This window comes from Nestor notabilis, unplaced genomic scaffold (assembly GCF_000696875.1).
Source record: "Nestor notabilis isolate BGI_N333 unplaced genomic scaffold, ASM69687v1 scaffold9768, whole genome shotgun sequence".
NCBI classification, from domain to species: domain Eukaryota; kingdom Metazoa; phylum Chordata; class Aves; order Psittaciformes; family Psittacidae; genus Nestor; species Nestor notabilis.
Window position 1 is genome coordinate 52,237 of NW_009939870.1, and position 21,140 is coordinate 73,376.

A 21,140-nucleotide genomic window follows, 5' to 3' on the forward strand; every position below is an offset into this window, starting at 1 on the left:
ACCAACCCCCTTCTGCCCATAAAACTTTACAAGGTAAAACTATGTAACTTCACCTAAACCCCCTACCTTTTAAACTAGTAACTGTCTGCATTACAACGTCTCTGCTCAATTCGGTATTTCTATGAACATCCAAGACCATGCACAGATACAGCAAGTAGTTTTCTGTGAAAGAAAATAATAAAAAAAGAAATTAAAAGACTGCCACATGACACCTAGAAGCGTTTATTTTATGCAACAAACTTAAATATGATCATGTGTACATAAAAGTGTACACTGTATCTATGCTGAACAATGCCAGGAAACATAATATTGATGCAACAATCTTCTAAAATAAACATTAAAAAATGAGCCTGGACAGGAAGACAAAATGCAAAACAGACTTACTTCCAATCAGCACAATGCTTAAAATTGAGAGCAATCCTAAACATTTCCAACTTTCCTTACAAAGCTGCCAAAGTCCAACTATTTTTAAAAATTGATTTTTTTTTTGTTTTCTTTACATCAATAATAAAAATCTGGTGACAAACATTATAAAATCAAATGCTGGACTGCCTTTACTCCTTTAAAATTTAGAATATTCCAACAGAACCGTAGGAGTAAAAACACTTAAAAGTGATATATGTTTTTATAAAACAAACATCAATATGTACATTTATTGCAAATTATATTAAACTAAAATGGAGGGAAATTAAAAAAAATGAAATGTCTACTTGCGAATTAATAATAATTTTAAGTGATTACTTTCCCACTCTGATAAAAATCAGAAAGCAACATTTATAAAATTGCCACCACATGACTTTTCATAGCAGGGAACTGAAATCTGTACATCTTATTTTTGCAGAAAAGTAGGCAGGCAGAAAGAATTATACATAAAACAGTCTCCAAAAGTAAAGCAAAAAACTTTTTTTGTGATTTTTTTTTCCCTCTAAGTCTTGTTTAAAATCCATTCAGTAGACTTCTACTTTTGCTGTGAAACATGGGAATACCTGGCTCTAGGATCATGAATTTTCAATGTCAGTGTAAGGACCTCCTCTGACTTTCTTTAAAAAAAAATGCAGCATGAAAATTAATGGTGTAAATACACTTTTAAACTCCAGAATGCAGGAACTGGAACCAAGTGTTAAGCAATTTGCTTAATTATTGACTTTTCATAAAAAAAGTCTCTGGGGAAATAAGTACAGATGCTTTTAGCCTCTTTCTCAAGAGTTTCTGCTTTACATTTCCATTGAGAAGGATTAATTTCATGTGAAAGGGAAGCATAGTTTTCCTTCTGGTTTCAGAGCTGAAAGCTGTGTGTTTTGAAGTAATTTCAGTTCCTGTACAGGAAATTTCTGAATCCTAGTTTTTGCAGAAGCTTGGAGCATGCCTTTATTTGGCCTTCATTTCCTCCCTTTTCGAGCAAGTTTTCTTTTTACCTTTTTTAGGGGAGAAAAGAAAATAAAAGTTAATTTTAAGGACATGGAAATTACAATTAATTCTGCATCAAAATCCTACCTATACTGTTTACATTTTAGCTTTTATGCTCTTTATACTGTGACTATTTCCAACTCCACCTTCTCAGCGATTACATAATTAATTGAATAGAACTTAATTTCCTTATTTTATAGCGCAACTTCCTGAAAAACTTGAAAATACACAACTCGAATAATAATTATTCCATAACTGAGTCATGTTTTTTCAGCATAAACAGAAACGTAACTTATCCATAGCTTTCACTGGAATCAGAGAATAAGAACGATAACTTGTTCTAATTAACTGTATTTAATTACTCAGGTTTATAAAAATAGCCTTTCTGAAGAACAAGCACTACTTCAAATGTTTTTCAAATATTTACAGTAAGTTGTACATGTCTACTTAAAAGCAAAAGTAAAATCTATCAGACACACTACCTTCACATACGTTTTCCTAGAAGACAGACAGATTTGTTTTGGTATCTTACTGTATAAGCTACAATGAAAACCACAGAATTGTCCTATATAAGATGCTTGCTACACCTTAAGGAAGCCTCCCTCTGCTATCTCTGTATCCTCAGTATCTTCCTGGCTGCTCCCACAGGCCTTAAAAAGATCCATTGCATTTTGGGAACATTCTGGACTTGAGTCTATCTCCAACAGTGAATCTCCATCACTTCCAAGCACCTGGCTTCTGAAAAACGTTAACAATGTTTTGGTATTTTTTCCAAGAACACTGAGGTATTACATATTTAAAGAAGCTCTCCGATACAGATGGCTTATTACAGGCTACGGACAGTGCAGATTGATATGAAGACTTAAAGAATCTGATGTATAAAACAAGCATTGCAAGGCAGTACACAGATATTATTCTATTGAATGACTGAACCATTTAATAGTGTATGAACATTGCTGTGAGAGGAGAAGGTATCTCATTTTGATTGAGTTTCTCTGCAAGATTCTCTTCAATTTACAAAATCCCCAAAAAGAAAACACTCTGATGATTCTTTCTTCCTTTAGACTAATTTGTGATTTCTTCCAGCACACTAGTTTGCTGATCTTCTCTTACTGCTCTACAAGTTTGGACACATTAACATTATTATTGTATCAGCTAAACAAATTTCTCAGTGTTTATGTGTGCTTGTGGTTTGTTTATATGGGAAATCAAAACAACACACTTAAACACTGAAGTATAGAAAACCAAATTATCATCCAAGAGCTGTTTTGTAATTTACACAGTACTTATAGATATTGAAATATTGTTAACACTAAACAAGCACAGGCCCAAAGTATCATAAAAGAATTAGTCAGAATCACAATTCGTTCTGTTCACTAGGCAGTTTTCAAGCCTTTTTTATCAATGAACTGAAGCAGAGCAGAACACCTGAATTCCTGCATACCTGGCATTAATGAATGCACTGAAATACCCTCAATTTTTAGTCCTTTTACAAAGCAAGACTAGTAAGGGGAACCAGGATACAACAGACAAAAAAGTGAAATTCAGTCAAAACAGGTTAGATTACCCTGTCTTGACCAAACTAGCTCAATTTCTCCAATTCTACCTGCCTGGTACTTTGAAAACCAGAACACAACATAATGTATGTTGCACCATAGTGTTTATAAATCATCATGGTTTAGATGTGCCCTTTAACTGTGCTGGATCTGTTATAATTGTACATTCAGGGTCTATCTTGGGACAGGAAAAGCCTACCCCACCCATATATTTTATTGTTTATTTTTACCTTTGTAGATCAATTTGTCTCTGTGCTGCTGCTGGCTTTTTTGCTGTGTCTTGCTGTTTTGGTGCTTTGGCATTACCTGCCTCTAAACTCCCTGGACTTTCTTGACTGACTGCTGCCCTTTTCCTTCCCCTGACAGGTGGTTTGCTTGTTTCCTCATTTTTTGCAGTGGTACCCTGAGGTTCAGGTTTGGGTGGACGCCCTCTCCTGGTTTTTGCTGCGAGTGATGGTCCTGTTTCGTCTACGTTTTTTTCTTCTGGTTTTTGATGAATATTCTCAGTTCCAGATGCTGTTGCTGTTCTTTTTTTCCCACGTTCGGTGCTGTTTCCTTGTGTAGCCTGATCAGAATTAATCTCCTAGGAAGTAAAAATCATGAATGTGACGAAAAAAAGATTCCCAAAGGTGAACTGAAATTGTTACCTCCCTCCAACAGAAACACAAGTTTATAAAACAGTAAGTGTTCTTACAAAAAAAACATCACATGATCTTAGACCTAGTTTTACTGCATGGGATTTCAGGCACTAACCTTGCAAAAAGATTTTCTACACTGTATGTAATGTTAATATCTGTACCCAATGTCTCTTTTAGCTGCTTGAAAGTGAGATTACAGTAAGATTAATTATCTCAGATCCTCCCATGAGGGTTCTTCTGGACAAGCTCTTTTTGCTGCCTTTTTGCCAACTGACAGGAGAGAACTGAGGAGCAAGAGTAATGATGCTGGTATAGCAAATGATATTTACTTCAATATGTGCAAATTTTGAGACCAACCTTCAGTAAAAATGCGTATTACTAAAGCCCTAAATGCCAGTAAAAGGAAAAAAAACCCAAGGCTTGCAAAGAAAAAAGGGAGCAAGACCTAGTCACAAATGCAGCTTGCTGTCTTCGTTAATTTTTTGTCATGTCTGAATAGGTATGGCCTATATGCATGTTTTCCTCAATACACTGAATAAGGTAATGGAAGTGATAAAATTTCATGAAGCAGCGTCTGTGTATGTGAAACAGAATGGGTAGTGGTGATGTAGGTCTCTACAAAGAAAAGTATTCACAGGGAAACAAAAAGGAAGCCACTGGATGCTAGACCTTCATTTGAACATTGGCTTCCAGAACAGTTAGGAGGAGGGGCAGAGAAAAAGGCACTGAAGAAGTATGACTCTGCATTTTCAAACAAACCAGTTGAGGCTACTCACTAATGTAAGTGCTGCATCTGAACCAAGGACCTTTTGTGTTAAATACTCCACCACTGTTTCTTAAATGTTTAAATATGTCAGGCAGTATCTGTAATCTTTGTAACTGTTCTAGCAGCTTCATAGCAGACATTTACAACTGCTATTCCCAAGAACTATACAGACAACCACTCTGATAATTTAAACTGAAGTCAAGTTTCATGAAGGTAGAAAGCATTCTTGAAGATTAATTTCATAAAGACTTTACCTAACTTCTCTAGCTTTCCAGGAGAAACCTATTTTGGAGAAAAAGAACCCAAAAAGAACCTGTATGTTGAAATTTGAGAAAGACTTTTCTTCATTAGCTCAGAGGTGTGAGTATCACGTGGATGTTATTTTACAAGATTAATAAAACCTTCACTTTTCTATGTGATGCCAAATAGAATGATGATGATGCAAATCCAGAACACCTGCTTATTACTCCGACTTCATCTAATCAAAAAAGACTGAGTAGGAATATAACTTAAAAGTGCGTGCAGCATGAACCATCTATGTATCCCTACATTATTACCGAAAGTCTATTCTGATTTTAGAATCACAGAATCATCTAGGCTGGAAGTGACCTCTGTATATCTTCTGGTCAAGCCTTCTTGTTGAAAGCGGGGTTATCCAGAGCTCTTGAGAAGCCAAGCCATCAACAGCAACATCCCACCACTTCTCTGGGCAACCTATTCCAGTGACTAATTTTCCTCACAGTTTCCCCTGAAGCAACTTCCTGTAGCCTTTTGTTCTGTCACCATGCAGCCTTGAGAAGAGAGTACTTCCATCTTCTCCGTTTATCTTTTAGATATTGAAAAACTGATTACATCCCCTCAAGGATTTTCTTCTCTAGGCTCAACAAACCCAACACTTTCAACCTTTCTTCATGTAACAACTTCTGCAAGCCTTTATCATCTTGGTAGCCCTCTGCAAAGCTCTCTCCAGTTTTTCAGTATGTGTGCTGAACTGGCAAGAACACAGTATTCTGGCCACTGTATTCCACATGCGGCGTAACGAATGCCAAACAGGATGGAATAAATACATCCCTCAATCTGCTGGCTATGATCTTGCTGATGCACCCCAGGACCCAGCTTGCCCTCACTGCTACCAGTGCACACTGTCAACTTGTGCTCCGTTGGTTATCTACTGGGATGGTCCCCCAGGTTCTTCTCAGCCAAGATACACCCCAGACACACAGATCCCACAGTGTTGTACTGCTGCCTGAATTTAATCCACCCAAGCACAGCACTTCACGTTTACTTTTTTTAATAAGGTAAGAAAACCATTGTGATTTAAAGCATGCTCCTTCAGTTTAAGCTACAGGTATCAACCTTCACTCTGAATCCCAGCCTTACTGCTACATATACTGGAAAACATAGAATAAACGTTGGAATTCTTCAGAATTTTAGAAAAAAGCAGGAAGTCCCTTCTGATTTGCCTGTGCTATTTTTGAGCATGAGCTCTACTAATTACTCCAGATAAAATAAACAATAGTTTTGAAACTAAGGGATCTAATATTGGGCCAGGAAATTGATGTAATTACAAGAAATGAAATTGGACATTACCAGTTCCTCAGAGACCACCTGCAATAAGATGTACTAAAGACCCCCAATGCCAAGCTTAATATACAGATACAGTTCATAAAATACCCAGACATACCTTGTTTTTCACAGGTTCCGTCTTTGCTGGTGTGACTGAAATAATCCTCACAGGATTTTCATCATTTTCACTGACCCCAGTTTCTGATATATCCGAACTTTGTTCCCTGGTAGTGTAATAGAAGAAAAAATAAAATATACAGAACAAAACATGAAAAATGTTTGCAATTACTTAAAAAGAAAAAAGAAAAAGAAAAAAGAAAAAAAAAATCAATGCAGACAGGCTACATTAGTTTAGAAAAAAGAAAAGAGTTGAATTTGCCTGAGTTCACACTAAGATTTTCTTTCCCAGAGCCGGGAAAGGTCTAGAACGGATTAGTTACTGAGCCAAATCCCTTATCACTGATACAATGCCACATACTGCTTTTTGCAAACTTAAGTCCAGTGCTCTACATGAGGCCGTGTTCTTTTTCCAGATAGAAAAAGCCAGAACTGGCAAAGGTAGTGAAGAAAAATAAAGACCAGCAATTCACCACCAACTTCAAGTTAATTTACACAAACATGCAATAGTTTTAAAAACAAAATAGTTTAAAAAATAATCAGAATTATTACAGCACATATCATGCACGCTTACAGAACAAATTCTGAACTCGGTTATACTTCCCTTTGACCTTATGAAATGCAGTAACTAGAGCTGACTTTCTCTACTTCCTTTAACCCTTTATCTCAGCAAGTTAACCAATTTAAAACCAAATTAATCCATCTTAAAATTTGAAAATGTAAACTACTTCTCCAGATTTATGACAAATTTAAAACTCTGGATCCACATAAAATAACACTTAGTAGAAGAAAGACTGAATATTACAGTCATATGTTACATCTTTCCACTGAGATCCTGGACCTCTCTTCAGCAAGCTTTTTCTAACTGTTCTTAAATATTTCATCTACATCAAAAATGCTTGTTGTTACCAATCAGGATTAATCCTAATTTATACATCAAAAATGTGTGAGTTGCAAAAACTTTATGGCTAGTCTCTTCAGTTCTTATGCAAAGGTATGAATATTCAACCACCACCATTTCAGACAGTATAGCATCTCTTCTGTTCTATTACATGTAACTACACCTAAGGACTGGGCTGAATTTTTGTCTATTAAAAAAACAACCCAAAAACCCAAAACAAAAAGCAAAGATGGAAATTTTGCCTATAGACAACTATTACATTTCTTAAAATTGGACAAAATAAAGGTGCTCTTGAAACACACTGTCGCACACCGCATCACCTCCTGTCTTAAAACATGCAAGCACACTGGAGAAGATGAAGTAGAGAGTTACTGAAAGAAATTTTAAACTCCTTTACCTTGATCTGTTTCCTGCAGAAGAGCTCAGCTCAGAGTTTACACTGATATTGCTTCCAGTCTCTGATCCTGTAGTTCTGATGTACGGCCTCCTTCCAGTTGCAGATAATGGTTTGTTTACTGTACCTAATACACCAGTTGGTTTTGGCTGGAAGAAAACGTTTAAATATTAAGAAATAGCAACTTCAGATAGATACTTGATTTTTAAAACATTTACTTGAGTATTCTAAGGTACTTTTTTCTGAATTGTCTCAATCCCAATGCCATCAGCTTAGAGCTACAGACCTCATCTTTACCTTAAAAACCACTGTCTGTCCTACTTTTATTTCTTATAATTTAACAGCACTTCATGAATTGCCTTGCTCTCTCTCATGAAGGGATAGCAGCTGGAAAAGTCTCAACAATAGCCAGAATGTTAGGTAATACTAGTGTCAACACGGCTGAGAGCCTCTGGGTAAGGATGAAGGGGGAAGCAAATAAAGCAGATGATGTTGCGAGAATCTACTGTAAGCCACCCAGGCAGGATGACACCACTGATGAATTATTCTACAAGGAAATAAAGGATAAATCTCTATCAACAGCCCTTGTCTTTATGGGTGACTTTAACTTCCCAGACATCAACTGTGAATATCATACAGTGGAGTCAAACAGATCCAGGAAATTCCTGAAGCACCCTGAAGGTAACTTCTTAGTGCAGGTACTAAGGGAGATGAATAGGAAAGGGGCCCTCCTAGGTTTGTGATTTGTAAACAGAGGGACTTGTGGGCAAAGTGGTGATAGGTGCCTATCTTCAAGTGATGACAAAGTAGCTGAGTTTCAAATCATTGGCAATAGGAGAAAAACTGCCAATAAAACTCTGATCCTTGATATGGGGAGAGCAGACTTCAGGCTGCTGAAGGAGCCAACATCAGAGATAACATTGGGCCACTGCCTGAGGAAGTGGTCACCTCACAAATAGGAGGTCACAAAGCAGAGATGTTTAATGTCTTCTTTGCCTCTGTCTTCAACACCAATCACAAGCCCTGGGATGCCCAGAGCCCTGACTGAACAACCATGACTGGGTAGTGATGAACTCCCAGGAGATCCAGAACTTGTTTGAGACCGGCTGCTTCAGTTGGATGCACAGAAATATATGGGGCCCAGTGAGATTCATCCCAGGGTACTGAAAAAGCTGGCTGATGTTATTGCAGTACCTCCCTCCATTATTTTTCAGTGATCTTGGGAGTGTAGATTCTCCACCTAGGATAGAGTAATGCTGGTTATACATACAAACAGGGGGATGACAGGCTGCAGAGCAGCCTCATGGAAAGAGAGCTGGGGGTTTGTGCTGGTGGCAAGTTGAACATGAGTCAACAGTGTGCCTTGGCAGCCAAAAGCTCCAACCATGTCCTGGGGTGCATCAAACACAACATAGCTAGCTGGTTGAGGGAGATGACTGTCCCACTCTACACTGCGCTGGCATGGCCCCAACTTGAGTACTGTGTGCAGTTTTTGGTGCCTCCGTATAAGAAGGACATTAGAGTGTGTCCAGAGGAGGGCAACCAAGATAGTGAAAGGCCTTGAGGGCAAAACTTACAAGGAGCAGCTGAGGTCACTTGGTTTGTTCAGTGGAAAGGCCAAGGTGTGATCTCATCACAGTCTACAACTCACCTGAAGGTGACCAGTGATAGGACACAAGGAAATGGAATGAAGCTGTGTCAGGGGAAGTTCAGACTGGACATTAGCAAAAGGTTCTTCACTGAGAGGATGGCTGCTCACTGAAACAGGGTTCCCAGGGAAGTGGTCATGGCACAAAGCCTGTCAGAGGTGAAGGAGCACCTGGACAGTGTTCTACATCATACAGTTTAGTTTTAGGTAGTCATGTGAGGAGCAGGCAGTCAGACTAGATGACCCTTATGAGTCCCTTCCAACTTGAGATATTCTATGATTCTAACATACAATATTTGCACAGAAAATCACCTCAGGGAAATGCTTTCCAAAAGGTAATACAGAATTAGGTTCATTACAACAACAGGAAGTGTGTGTACTTTTACTATACAGAAAGCTAGTGTAAAAATATTTAACACTATATCTCTATTCTTGGATTCTTTGATATGATGGTATTTTAGATCTCGCTATGGCTGGTGTCTGTTGGCCAATCAATCTGGTCTAGGCAGCAGGAAGTTTTTTATTTTGTCTCTGGAGAGGAGTCAAGGAAGTTTTCGTAACTGCCAAGAACTGCCATTCTTCATGTAATTTAACATTTCCTCAGAGACCAAGTTAATTTATTAAGACATTCCCAAAAGAAAGAATAATTCCCATGTGTGGAAGGTACGAGGGAGCAGGCAGGAGAGAGTTACCACAGACGCTAGGAAACATTTGGCTAGTAAAAAAAAAAAAAGCTATGATCTCTGCAGAAACAGCCTGTTACTGAGTACATGTTCAGCAGCTGTATCATCCTAGTGCTAATACTGCACAACATTTACTTAAACATATTATTCTTGTAATATTTTATTTGCTCTATTTACTCTGTAACTCAATTTACTGCATGTCCAAAGTAGGGCAATGAAGCTGGTGAAGGATCTGGAGCACAAATCTTAATCAGGAGCACCTGAGGGAACTGGGGTTGTTTAGGTTGGAGAAAAGGAGGCTCAGGGGAGACCTTATTGACAGAGAAGGTCTGAAAGGAAGTTGTAGTGGTGTGGGTGTCAGTCTCTTCTCCCAAGTAACAGGACAAGAGGAAATGGCCTCAAGTTGTAGGAGGTTGGAACAGGCTGCTCAGGGAAGTGGTAGAGTCACCATTCCTGGAGGTATTTAAAAGACTTGTAGATGTGGTGCTTAGGGACATGGTTTACTGGTGGACTTGACAGGACCATGTTAACCGTTGGACTCGATCTTAAAGGCCTTTTCCAACCTAAATGATTCTATGGTTCTATGTGTACTTTATGAAAAGTACGAAGCATTCTGCACAGGTAATAAACGAGAGAAAAATGTTACAGAAAAAGTGCTTCTGCACAACCAGGTTGTGCAGAATTTTGCAACCAGGTTGCAAATTTCTGGCACCTACTGCCAAACGAGATTCTGAAGGCAGAACATCGTGAAGCTTAAGATCAGAACAGATAATTTTGGGAACAAGTCCATAAGCAAATCTCAAAACCAACAGGCATGGATGCAGAGTCTAGCATCATGCTAAGAAAATTATGAATGCTGGGTGTGTAAGAAGGAGAATGTACTGCAGAAAGTGACTAGACTTGCATACTCTCCCTAATCATGTTGTATTGGTCCCTCTGGAAAAACAATACCCGGCCAAAAGGACCATTGGTCTGACCCATTGGAGTATCCTTAAACATGTTCATTTTCTGTAATGGAAGTAGGCAGAAAAAGCAGCACATGCTTGTGTTTTCTATTAGACATGAAATAAATGTTTGTTTTCCCAGAACTTTAAATACTTTTAGCCTACACTGCTGAATGCCTTATCAAAAGAGAAATGTGGTAAGTTTACACAGCCAACTAAACCTGCTTCAAATGCTTCATTCATCATATTTGAACATTGCCAAAGGTGAAACAATTACAGCAGTAGACAGATACATTCTTCTGAAGACATTTAAAGCACCAGCCTGGTAGCAGCTGCTGCTAAAGAAGGTTGTTTTCTGCTTGTCTCCCCACTTCCTACCATAACTCCAACCCAGCTGAGTAGCACAGAGGCTTGTGTCACAGGGTGAACATGAAGCAAGGAGAGACAGGATTCTGCCAACTGACCAAACCTCACCCACATGAACTGCTCTGATAGCAGAAACCTTTTGTGTAAATGAAAAACCAGTGTGAGAAGAAGCAATTTTAAACGATATGGCTATTTACAGTGATCATTTGTCTCTACTCTTACAATGAACAATTACCACAAAGTTCTGCTCTAACTGAGGACTTCAGAAACCAATGCAGTCACAGTTCATGGAACACAGAACATGAAAACTTAATTCACATGAAATTTATATTAAACCCATGATTTATATTGTTCTAAGGATTTTTATATGTTACAGGTCAGCCAGCATTCTTTCACTAAACTCAAAAAAACCCAGAAGAGGTAATATTTTGGGCTAGACATAAGCATTCTGACATAATTTAACCAGAACCTAGGAAAGAAAAACCTAGGAAGTTTCGGAATCCCAAGAAAGGCCAGCTGATTGTAAAAGGTATAAAAACAGGCTCTGTTTTCTTCTGTGATTTTTTTCCTGTTGTTCCCCCCACCAAGACTTCGTATTTTCTCTCCCCTGTGAAAGTTATCAGCCAAATGATGTCTGAAATAAGATGTTCAAAAGTGTGCAGACATGTGCAGCTGAATTTAACAGCATTAATAACTATATTAAAAATATAGAGATTGAAAATTTAAGACCTCCAATGCTAGTGATGTCACAATTCAGTATGTGCATCAGAACTATGCCACACTTATCTGAATAATGGAAATCCCTATAGTTACATAAAAGATCAAGAACCTATGCCTCAGTGCACCGATAACAATCCTGATGTTGAGAACTCACCAGGCATAACGGTAAAAGTGCTAAATATGCCATCAAAGAATCACAAATTATTGTACACAAACTCTTAATACCATTTTTAAACTACAGCAGTCCAGAGTATTTAAAATAAATCACAAGTAATATTCAAAGAGTCATAATTTGTCAAAATACAGTACCTTTCCTGTCAAAAGAAGAACCCTTGTCTCTTCTGAAATGTAATTCCTGTCATTGCAAAAATCCTGTATAGAAAATAAAATAAAAATCAGTACGTGTTTTGATCTCTCAATCTTGCTGTTTTTTCATATATACGTGACTGACTTCTCAAACTAGATGCTACTACCAAGTGCTACAGATATTTCACACCACGCAATGTGCTGCAAATGAATCAATCTAATAAAGATAGGTCAAAACAATATTTTGGAGGAGCACTACTGAAAGACAGTATGTTGTACCTGAAGCTGGGATTAACATTTCTCATTCTAAACTAAATTGCTTTTTAAACAGACTCTGGAAAGGCTGTTAATAAACAGTCTAAGACACTGAAAAATATGAATTATATTCTTCAGTACAGCCAACACATCAGGTCTGGGCCAGAGAATTACTTTGGTTCCACTTACACTTTTATAAGTATGCCTTTTAAAGCACACTACTGCTATTACTGACAGTCTCAACAAGACTCTTATTAGGCAATGAAAGGGTCATGGTGTACAGCAAGCAAAATAGCCAAACAGCTACTGATAGATATAAACATACCACTGATAACACAAAAACATTCCCTTTTTCTTTTTGTCTGCTTTGCATTCCAACTTGTATATACAGTCAGCTTGTACCTATATTCTCATAGCTCTCATCTGGCTACAAACATTTCTGGCACATGTTCATAATAAAAAAGATAGCATAGCATACAACTGATGTTCAAAAAAATTCACTGCTGAGGATAAAATATGTGCATTTTCCCACTCATGGTACTATGTTACGGAGATAACCAGCTTTCAAATGTAAAAATGAAAATATTTCCCCTCATTACTTTGGAAATTAAATAAACAAATTTACCTTCTCAGGTTGTGTAAAAAATTTGGTTGGCAATACAGGGTCCTTTGGTGAATCTGCATTGCACAAAGCACTTTTGCTGTTGATTACACATAGTGCTACATCACATACTGTATAAAGTTTCTGAAGAAAAAAAAAAAAAGACAAGTATGGTTTAGGAATTACTGTTTTTACACTGTACAGTGAACATAATTCTTTAAAAAGTTTCATCTATGTGTTGAAATAACCACCACAAAGGACATATTTTGTAATTACATCATTAACTGTACTGCTGGCTCTTCAACCACATACAGAAGTCCCCATTTTTCGTATGGTATTACTTTTAAAAAACTAGTAATACTTTACATGCCTATGCTGTAAAACAGAATCGCTTGCTCAATCAAATCACCATAAATGGTTTCTAATCTCTGCTAGAAACTAACAGGTTTAACAGTAGCTGTATAACAGTATTTCCTCCCTCAAATGCAGAAGTCACTTATGTTGGGAAACCAGGCAGTAGGAGTTAAAATAAGGCAGACAGGAAGAAACAGTAATATTTAACAGATTTTTTTATTAACCTCATTAGGTAATGTGTGCTGGATAAGGCCAGCAAGGTTCTGAAGAATGAGACTGGCAACATACAGACAATGCTTGCAATTAACACTCTGTCTAAAAGACCATAAAAACATCTGAACTAGTGCTTTCAGATTTCCTGCAAATCCTGTTCAGCAAGTGTTGGGTGATGGGCTGAGGGTTTCACAACACTTATCTGAATTGCTTTTCTTACTTCATTTGCCTTTGGCTCATCAGGAGACTGAGCATCTCGGGTAAGCTTGATGTTTTCTGCCATCTTTTTCATGAAGGCATGGCTATTGTTCTCATTCTTTGTCATTAAAACTTCAAGCATGAACCACAGGCACCTAAAAAGCCATAAAACCACAAGCTTTATTCCAGCTTTTATACTGTAGCTCCCACATATAGCAACGTCTTAAAAATTTTTGTCAGTTGTACTAGCTTTTTCTTAAGAAATCACAATCAATTTGAAGATATAAACAGGTAACAACATCTGAAGGTGTAAACAGAATCTAGACTTCTAACACACAGAGTCTTAATCATACTTTTCAGAATAAATCTGCCAAATCAGTGTGTTTCTTATTGTATCTATAAACGCTGCCCAACCAAACAACTTTTTCCTCTTCTAAACACAAACAGAAGCAAGAATCCTGGTGCTACCATCATATAGATGAAATTATGTAATCACTACCTTGGGGTTCCTATCAACAATGTACCATGACCATACTCAAAACAGGCTTAAACAAATCATACTGCTGCTAGACGCTTACCCACACTATGTGGTTTAATACTGAAATTCAAACAGGAGGAGATCCAAAACTGAGCAGGTCAGAATTTTGCTAATGCTCCATATGGGCGGAAAAGAAATCGTTACAGATAGACATAATGGAATTAGCTTTCCTAATTTTCTTTCTTTAAATCTAATTTATTTAGCAGGAAAACCCATTATATTTTGACTAAAAAGTTTGCTTTAAGAATTTTTCAATTATGATATAAAGCACAACTGGTCCATGCATGCTATTATTTGCTATCAAGCTTTACAGCTGCACGTGGCTAGAAGGTCAACAGTCATAATATGGTAAAATAATACTTAGTTGGGAAAGACATATGGGCGGGTCTGAGAAAGCAGGCTTTGCCAGTAGCTAATTTAATTCTGAAAGCTCTGGAAGAGAGATTATCTTGTAGAAAGAGGTTAATAAACTAGAAAAACAAGATGACCGAACATCATAATTCCGTGTTCACAAAAGCCCCAATCTTAACTGATACAAATTAAAGATTGTAACACAAGAGATGAAGGAACATTTCTCTCAAGAACTCAAAGTAAAAGAGGGTTGTGCTCCGTCAAAAAACATTTCAATAGTTATCTAGTGTTGAAATAAAATAAGGTATCTATATTCTGACTTGCATCAAAGAGCTGTAGAGGCTTTAGTAAATAAGTCTCTTGGATACCTTTATAGTCACTATTCTCAAGAACTTAAATGGGATGAATACAGTACTGATAAAATACCATACTGATGCCATTTCTACAAAACCAAATGTTACTACTGAGGACAAGTTTTACTCTGGTAATTCCAGTTAACATGTATCAACTTCAATAGTCTGATTTCCTCACTAAGTCAACAAATTAAATCATTATCAACCCTGAACAAGACCTTTCCAGAACAACACTGGGATTTCACATAATAAAAACAGGCACCTAGGGGAACACAGTCACATGAAGGAAGTTCATTCTCTGTATCTACTTCAGTATTTTTGGAATACAAATTTGGAACAAAAAGACACAGTCTCAATATAAGAAACAAACCCAAACAAACCTCTGCACGACAATCTTAAACTTCCCAAGGATGAGTATCACAGATTATAGTTAAGGAACTTGCTAAGCATGTATTTACTTTACGTGACTGAATTTAGGGCATGGAAAACCAAGACGAACTAGGGAGACAACTGCAAAACACACTGCCAAGTCTGCTCTTCCAAGTTTGCAAGCATCAGAACTCTTGAAAGAAACTGTATTACATTATATGAGAAAAATGTTTTGCATTTATCTCAGGAGACTACTCAGAGAAATATTCCTGCCAAAATTCCTGTACAGAGTATTTCTTTGTTTGGAGCAGTCCCCTCTGGCTAGTTCAGCCAGCCTGTGACAAACATGAGGTAGGAAAGCTGACAACAAAGGAAAGCTATAGAGGGGTGTCAAAAAAAGCTCTAGTGCACTAGAAAGCACTTCTCAGATAAGTGTTAACTCAGGAACTGTGAATCAGAACTAGATCCATGTATTTTGGATAGAGCACATGCTGGCGGATGCTTTCACATGTTGGCAGGAACAAGGGATCCTGGGACAAAACACAGACTTGATGATTAGGTAAGAAATCTTCACTGACTTCAGGTTCTGACCAGGTGCGAGTCAAGTAACTCAGAAATCAGAACGGATTAAGTTTTTCATTTAAAGAAAAAATTAGACTTGGACTCTCACAGGTGAGGGTGCAAAAAGAATTAAGATGCGAACTCATCTATTTGTACCAAGAATGAACTGCTTTTGTGATGATGTGTATTGTAAGCATGTGGTTATACACGCCTTTGTAATAGCAAAACAACACTGCTCACAGTTCCACCAAAAATAAACACAAGGAAAAGCCTCAAAACACTAAAATCAAAGCTGGGGGTACGGTGGGGTGTGTATGTGCTTTAATGATTTTTAGAAAGTATTAAAACTTAACTATTTTTTAAAATTCATTACAAGACACAAAAGAGTACAGAAGTTATACTTAAGGTATGAATATTAGAGGCAAACAAGAAGGTTTCAAAGTGGAAGCAGTACAGAACAAGCTTCTGTATGACAGGCTAGTGTACACTAATCTCTGCTGAATACATCAAGAAGCACTAAGCTGCACTGCAGACATACAGTGCAAATGATAAGTCAGCAGCAAACTTAACATGAATTCCAGTAGATCTGCATAGGAAAGAAAGGAAAAAAAAAAAAAAAAAAAAAAAGAGTTTTCAAGTCTTGGAAAATCTCTCTATCTTATAATATCTGAACTGACATTACTTGGCATTCCTTAAGTGCACTGTGAAATTCTACAGATACTCCTAGGCACATATACAAGAATCTAAAAATCATTACTTCACTTTATAAGAAGGCTAGACAACTCACTTATTTGGTATACTATGGTGTGACCTACAGGCTACCATTTGAGCTTTCATAATATACTGGTAAGCAGTTGTTGATGCCTTCTTCCCCTGGTTAAAGTGTTACACATTTCCATGATTACTGTTTTGCAAGATGCTGTTGATGAAACAAAGAATACCTCTTCCAAATCAGTTTTCTCCAAGCATGGAAAAATTCTCAGTGTAACAATTCTGGAATTGTTTGACACTTACTCTTTCACATCACGAAGTTGATCAACATCCTGAGGTTTTGTGAAATCTGGATCATGTGCCAGTAAGTGAATCATATATGGTACCACATATTCGGGCAGCAAGGATAGCAATTTTTCTACAACAACAAAAATGAAATCATAAATAACATCTATATTACACCCACATGCACATCACAAGAAACACGTTTTCAAAGTATTAGTTTTACAAATGTGGAATGTAAAAATTTCAACTTGCATTTTCTTCCTACAAATTTTACTTTTAATGAATCATTAAAAAGAAATGAGTGAGTTTTACTACTAAGAACCTACTTGGTCTTACTTCAGGAACACTATCATAAAGCCTCAAATATCACAACCCAACATTTTATTTTTTGAGCAATACAACTACCACAGTAACAATGCTGTATTTTACAAGTATAATTCTTAACAATGTACAGGAAAGTATTTTGTGGTTAATGTAATGCTATAAATTTAGATTTGAATGTGTCTAATATAGATGAAGAAACAAATTAAACTTATCCAGTATTTCTTTACAGAAGCAATTTGCTTTAGTTTTAATGATTATTCCTTCCAGTTTACTATTTGAATATTCTTAACAACTTTACTGATATACTAACCATTAGCCATAGGATTCTGCTTAATATATTCTCTTCGTATACTGATGTTTTTGAGCAAGCACTGTCTGGCATGTGCTCTTCTCTCCTTCACAGGGTCTTTGGCACACAAAGCAAAGATTGCCATATATTCCAAAGGGAGCAGTAATTTCACAAGTGCCTTATGCAGTTTCTGGGCAAATATCTGCCTCACTTGGTAGCACTCATCCTATAAGAAAACATAAAGAGTGCAACCATAAAAATCTCTGTTTTAAAACAGAAAAACAAACAAACAAAAATAAAAAAGGCATTCAAGGTGCAATTATGAGGAGACATTTTAAAAATATCAAGAGGTGCAGCACAGTAAGTATCATGAAATTTCAAGTACTCTTAAAAGCTGCAGTGAGGAATAGAAAATACTCAGTGTAGCGGCAACAAAAGCTCAGATGTAAGGACTCTGAACTCAATTAATTAAAAGTCACTTCAATTCAAATGCAGTTACTTACATTAATGACAAGTGCACAGAGCTGGAACTGTTCTGGGGTAATTATTTCATGGTAACAGGGTTCCTGTGCAAGCTTCATTATTGCACTACCAGCAGCTAATCGCAGTCGAGACATATCTGATTTACTATACAAACACAAGAGGAAAAAAGCAACAAACAAAACAAAACTCACTCAAATATTCTTAAATTACTTGCATGTCAATTTCTTCTTTTTACAAGATCAATGAGCAATTAAGGTTTTCCTCTGTCATATCAGATCACAGTTCTACAGTTTCAGATTGAGCTAAATTAATCCAACCAAATCTGTGAAAATAAGGTGCTACTCGCTTCCCACAAAATAACTGATTCTAGTAAAATACTGAAAAGAGTCAAGTTCCTTGTTTTCATATCACTGTCTAAATGAAAGCAATGTTTTTGCTGCAGGTTTTGTCTTTCCTTCCTTCACCCTCTCAGAATGAAGATGTGGTGCAAAGTCACCTCCCTTCTGGAATAAAAAAGCTCCACCCAAAATCACACAACTCCCAAGTGTGTTAAATCTCATCACCCAGTTGTTTTCAAAGACATTCCTGCATGTCTTTTACTCTCTAGTATGTCTTTTATTGTCCAGGTATCTCCAGGGTTCTGAGTTAGATTATTAGTAAATTACAAGAAAGAAGGAGTATCAAGAATATTTTTGTTCTGTCATTCCATCCCTAATGCTGAATTCCAATCAGATCTGTTTTCTATCATCCCATTAGCCGCCTTAAAATTCTAAAGAAGCTCCAAAATAATTAATATTCTTTGAAATTCTACAATAAAACTGATGGTAGCCTGAAAGGAACAAAATCTGACCTGATCCGCTTCTGTTCTGTCAAGTCTCCTTCACTGACGAGCATAGCTGATAATAACCGGAGCGTGGAATTTGCAGATTTTGACTGGTTGTTTTTCATACCCAACAGCCAGCGTACCAAAAGTTTAATTGCTTGCACCTATTAAACACAAACAAATCAACAATGAACTTAACTTCCGAGAGTTGGTAGTCACTAAAACCTACTGCTGTCAAATTGAAATTTCCATAGACTCCTATTTTGTGGATACATTTTTAAAGGAACAGAATGAAGCAGTAAATATTTACAGAGTAAAGGAGGAAGTGGAGGTCTTTGTGACATCAGGACATTTAAACTGTGTGTCTTCACACAAGTGCATCTAGAGAATGCAGGATACTTGCTACATGATTAAAAATAAGAGCAACTAGATAAAAGTTTCTGGAAATGGCCGTAATTAGATTCACAGTAAACAGCCCATAAAGATGAATGAATTAAATTTATCAGGGTGTCAGTTTATTTCGAATCTGTTTACAGTCAGTAAAGTCAAGTCAATTTGCTTGTAAGGAACTTTTGAGTCTCTTAATTTTCTCAACATTCAGTGTAATTAATATTGGTAAGTGAAGACACCAAAATGCACAGCTTCTATCAGTTCTGTAACTGTGTGTATAATCCACAGAAACTCTAGAGCACTGCATATGCTAAGGAGACTAATGCAAAGGTACTCAAAGGGATTTATTTTAATGCACTGTTTCACAACTTGGGAAAAAGTAAATTTTTAATCTCACATATAGGCATTATTACTGACAGCAGATCATTCACCTTCGCTAGTACTTCTGGAGAAACTTCTTCATCTGGAGACCACAATTTTCCATTTTTCTCACCTGTTGACTACAGACATTCATGTAAGTTTAAGAACTGGTTCAACCCATACAGAAAATCCAGAAGTAAAAATGGAAAAAAGTCTAGGACTAAGCTTTCTTTCACATAAAGATCTTTTATAATGCAATTATCACTGTACTAGCCATTTACCGAACATTCCTTTATTTACTCATTTAACAGAAAAAGCTCTACTCCCCACAGAGTAGATAACAGGCAAACAGAAAAGTAAGGACTTACCAAGAAAAGAAAATCTTACCCTGTCATTCATTAGAAGATCTTTCACAATAAAGTTTGCAACAACAGATTTCATTGGAGAAGCAAACTGGTCTGGAGCCAACATAGAAATATGACCCAAAGAGACTAATGGAGTTATAAGTTGTTCTGGTACATCAGCATTCAAACTTCTACTAAGAGGCTGGAGAAGGGGAAATAAAAAATTTAAAAAATCAACTACAGATAAGTAAATTAACATGCCTAAAAATAGTTTGTTTTACTGCTGGCTTGCTGCTGAGTTTCACAGTTTTTCTGTAAGAATAACGCTAGCAAATAAAAATGGAGAAAGAATTTGATTTCCTAATTAAAAGAGTAATCAAAAATTCTACACAAGGTAAGGGCAGAACAAGTTTTATAATCTCTTTCCACTTTAATGGTGAAATACATTCAGACCTGGGAGACAACGGAAAAACTCTGACTCAATTCTATTCAGGAGCTGTGAAAACCTAAATTGTACCTGCAAATGGCAGAAAATAACAGCAGGTAAAAAAACCTTGGAAACCACTAGGGACACTTCTACTAGCAATCAGTATTTCCCTTCCAGGAAACAATCACCAGGATATTTCCGTGCTGCTGTGTCACCCAGCATCCTCACACATCATATGCTGGTGTTAGGGAAGGAACATGCACTCTCACAGAAGTCTAACCAGGGATCAAACTCTTAAAGTCAAAGCTTTTCACACTTCTGAATTATGAGTAGGTTCAAAGATAGCCAAGATTAGGACCTAAGATATTGTACAAGAGCAGATAATAATGTTATTATTTAAGAGATTACAGCAAAAAGTAATAAACCCTTTGCTATGTAGAAGGTGACTTTCCGGTTTAGAACTTGTCTAAACAAGCAGTAAGCTAATGTCTGAGCCTAAAAGTCAAGTAGTTATTCTGCATTAACTTCCTTTGTTAGAAAGTGCTGTACATGCAAAAACCTTAAAGCAAAGCAATTTAATACAAGTTTGAAAGTAGAGGATGTTATCTCTCATTTAGTATCTGCTAAATGTGTCCTCATAGAATTTAGTGTACACCATTCCAGCATATCTAGCTTACTTTCCCCTAACTTTTCCTGTAGACAAAAAGGAATACCCTATCTATCATACATCAGAATATTACAAAATTGTGACCGTAAGAGAGAAACATTAATCATTTGCTGTTGTAAAATTAATGGCTTCTCTTGACTACCATGCACCTGTAGGTTTCCTGACCTCATAAATTATCTGTTAATAAACAGTGTGAATTAACGTTAATTAGTGATATCAATTAAGAACAACA

General features: G+C 36.8%; 1 protein-coding gene across 1 annotated transcript in view; it reads right to left on the bottom strand.

The window, feature by feature from the left end:
- Positions 1-206: 206 nt before the first annotated feature.
- The window catches only part of PDS5A (PDS5, regulator of cohesion maintenance, homolog A (S. cerevisiae)), an 81,208-nt gene continuing 60,274 nt past the window's right edge, over positions 207-21,140 (bottom strand). Inside the window, 13 exon segments of the mRNA XM_010020094.1 lie at positions 207-1,415; positions 3,194-3,546; positions 6,052-6,157; positions 7,349-7,494; positions 12,016-12,078; positions 12,893-13,012; positions 13,656-13,788; positions 16,820-16,934; positions 17,436-17,640; positions 17,918-18,041; positions 18,748-18,884; positions 19,542-19,610; positions 19,858-20,016. Coding sequence (XP_010018396.1) covers positions 1,412-1,415; positions 3,194-3,546; positions 6,052-6,157; positions 7,349-7,494; positions 12,016-12,078; positions 12,893-13,012; positions 13,656-13,788; positions 16,820-16,934; positions 17,436-17,640; positions 17,918-18,041; positions 18,748-18,884; positions 19,542-19,610; positions 19,858-20,016 — 1,734 coding nt within the window. The 3' untranslated portion in view covers positions 207-1,411.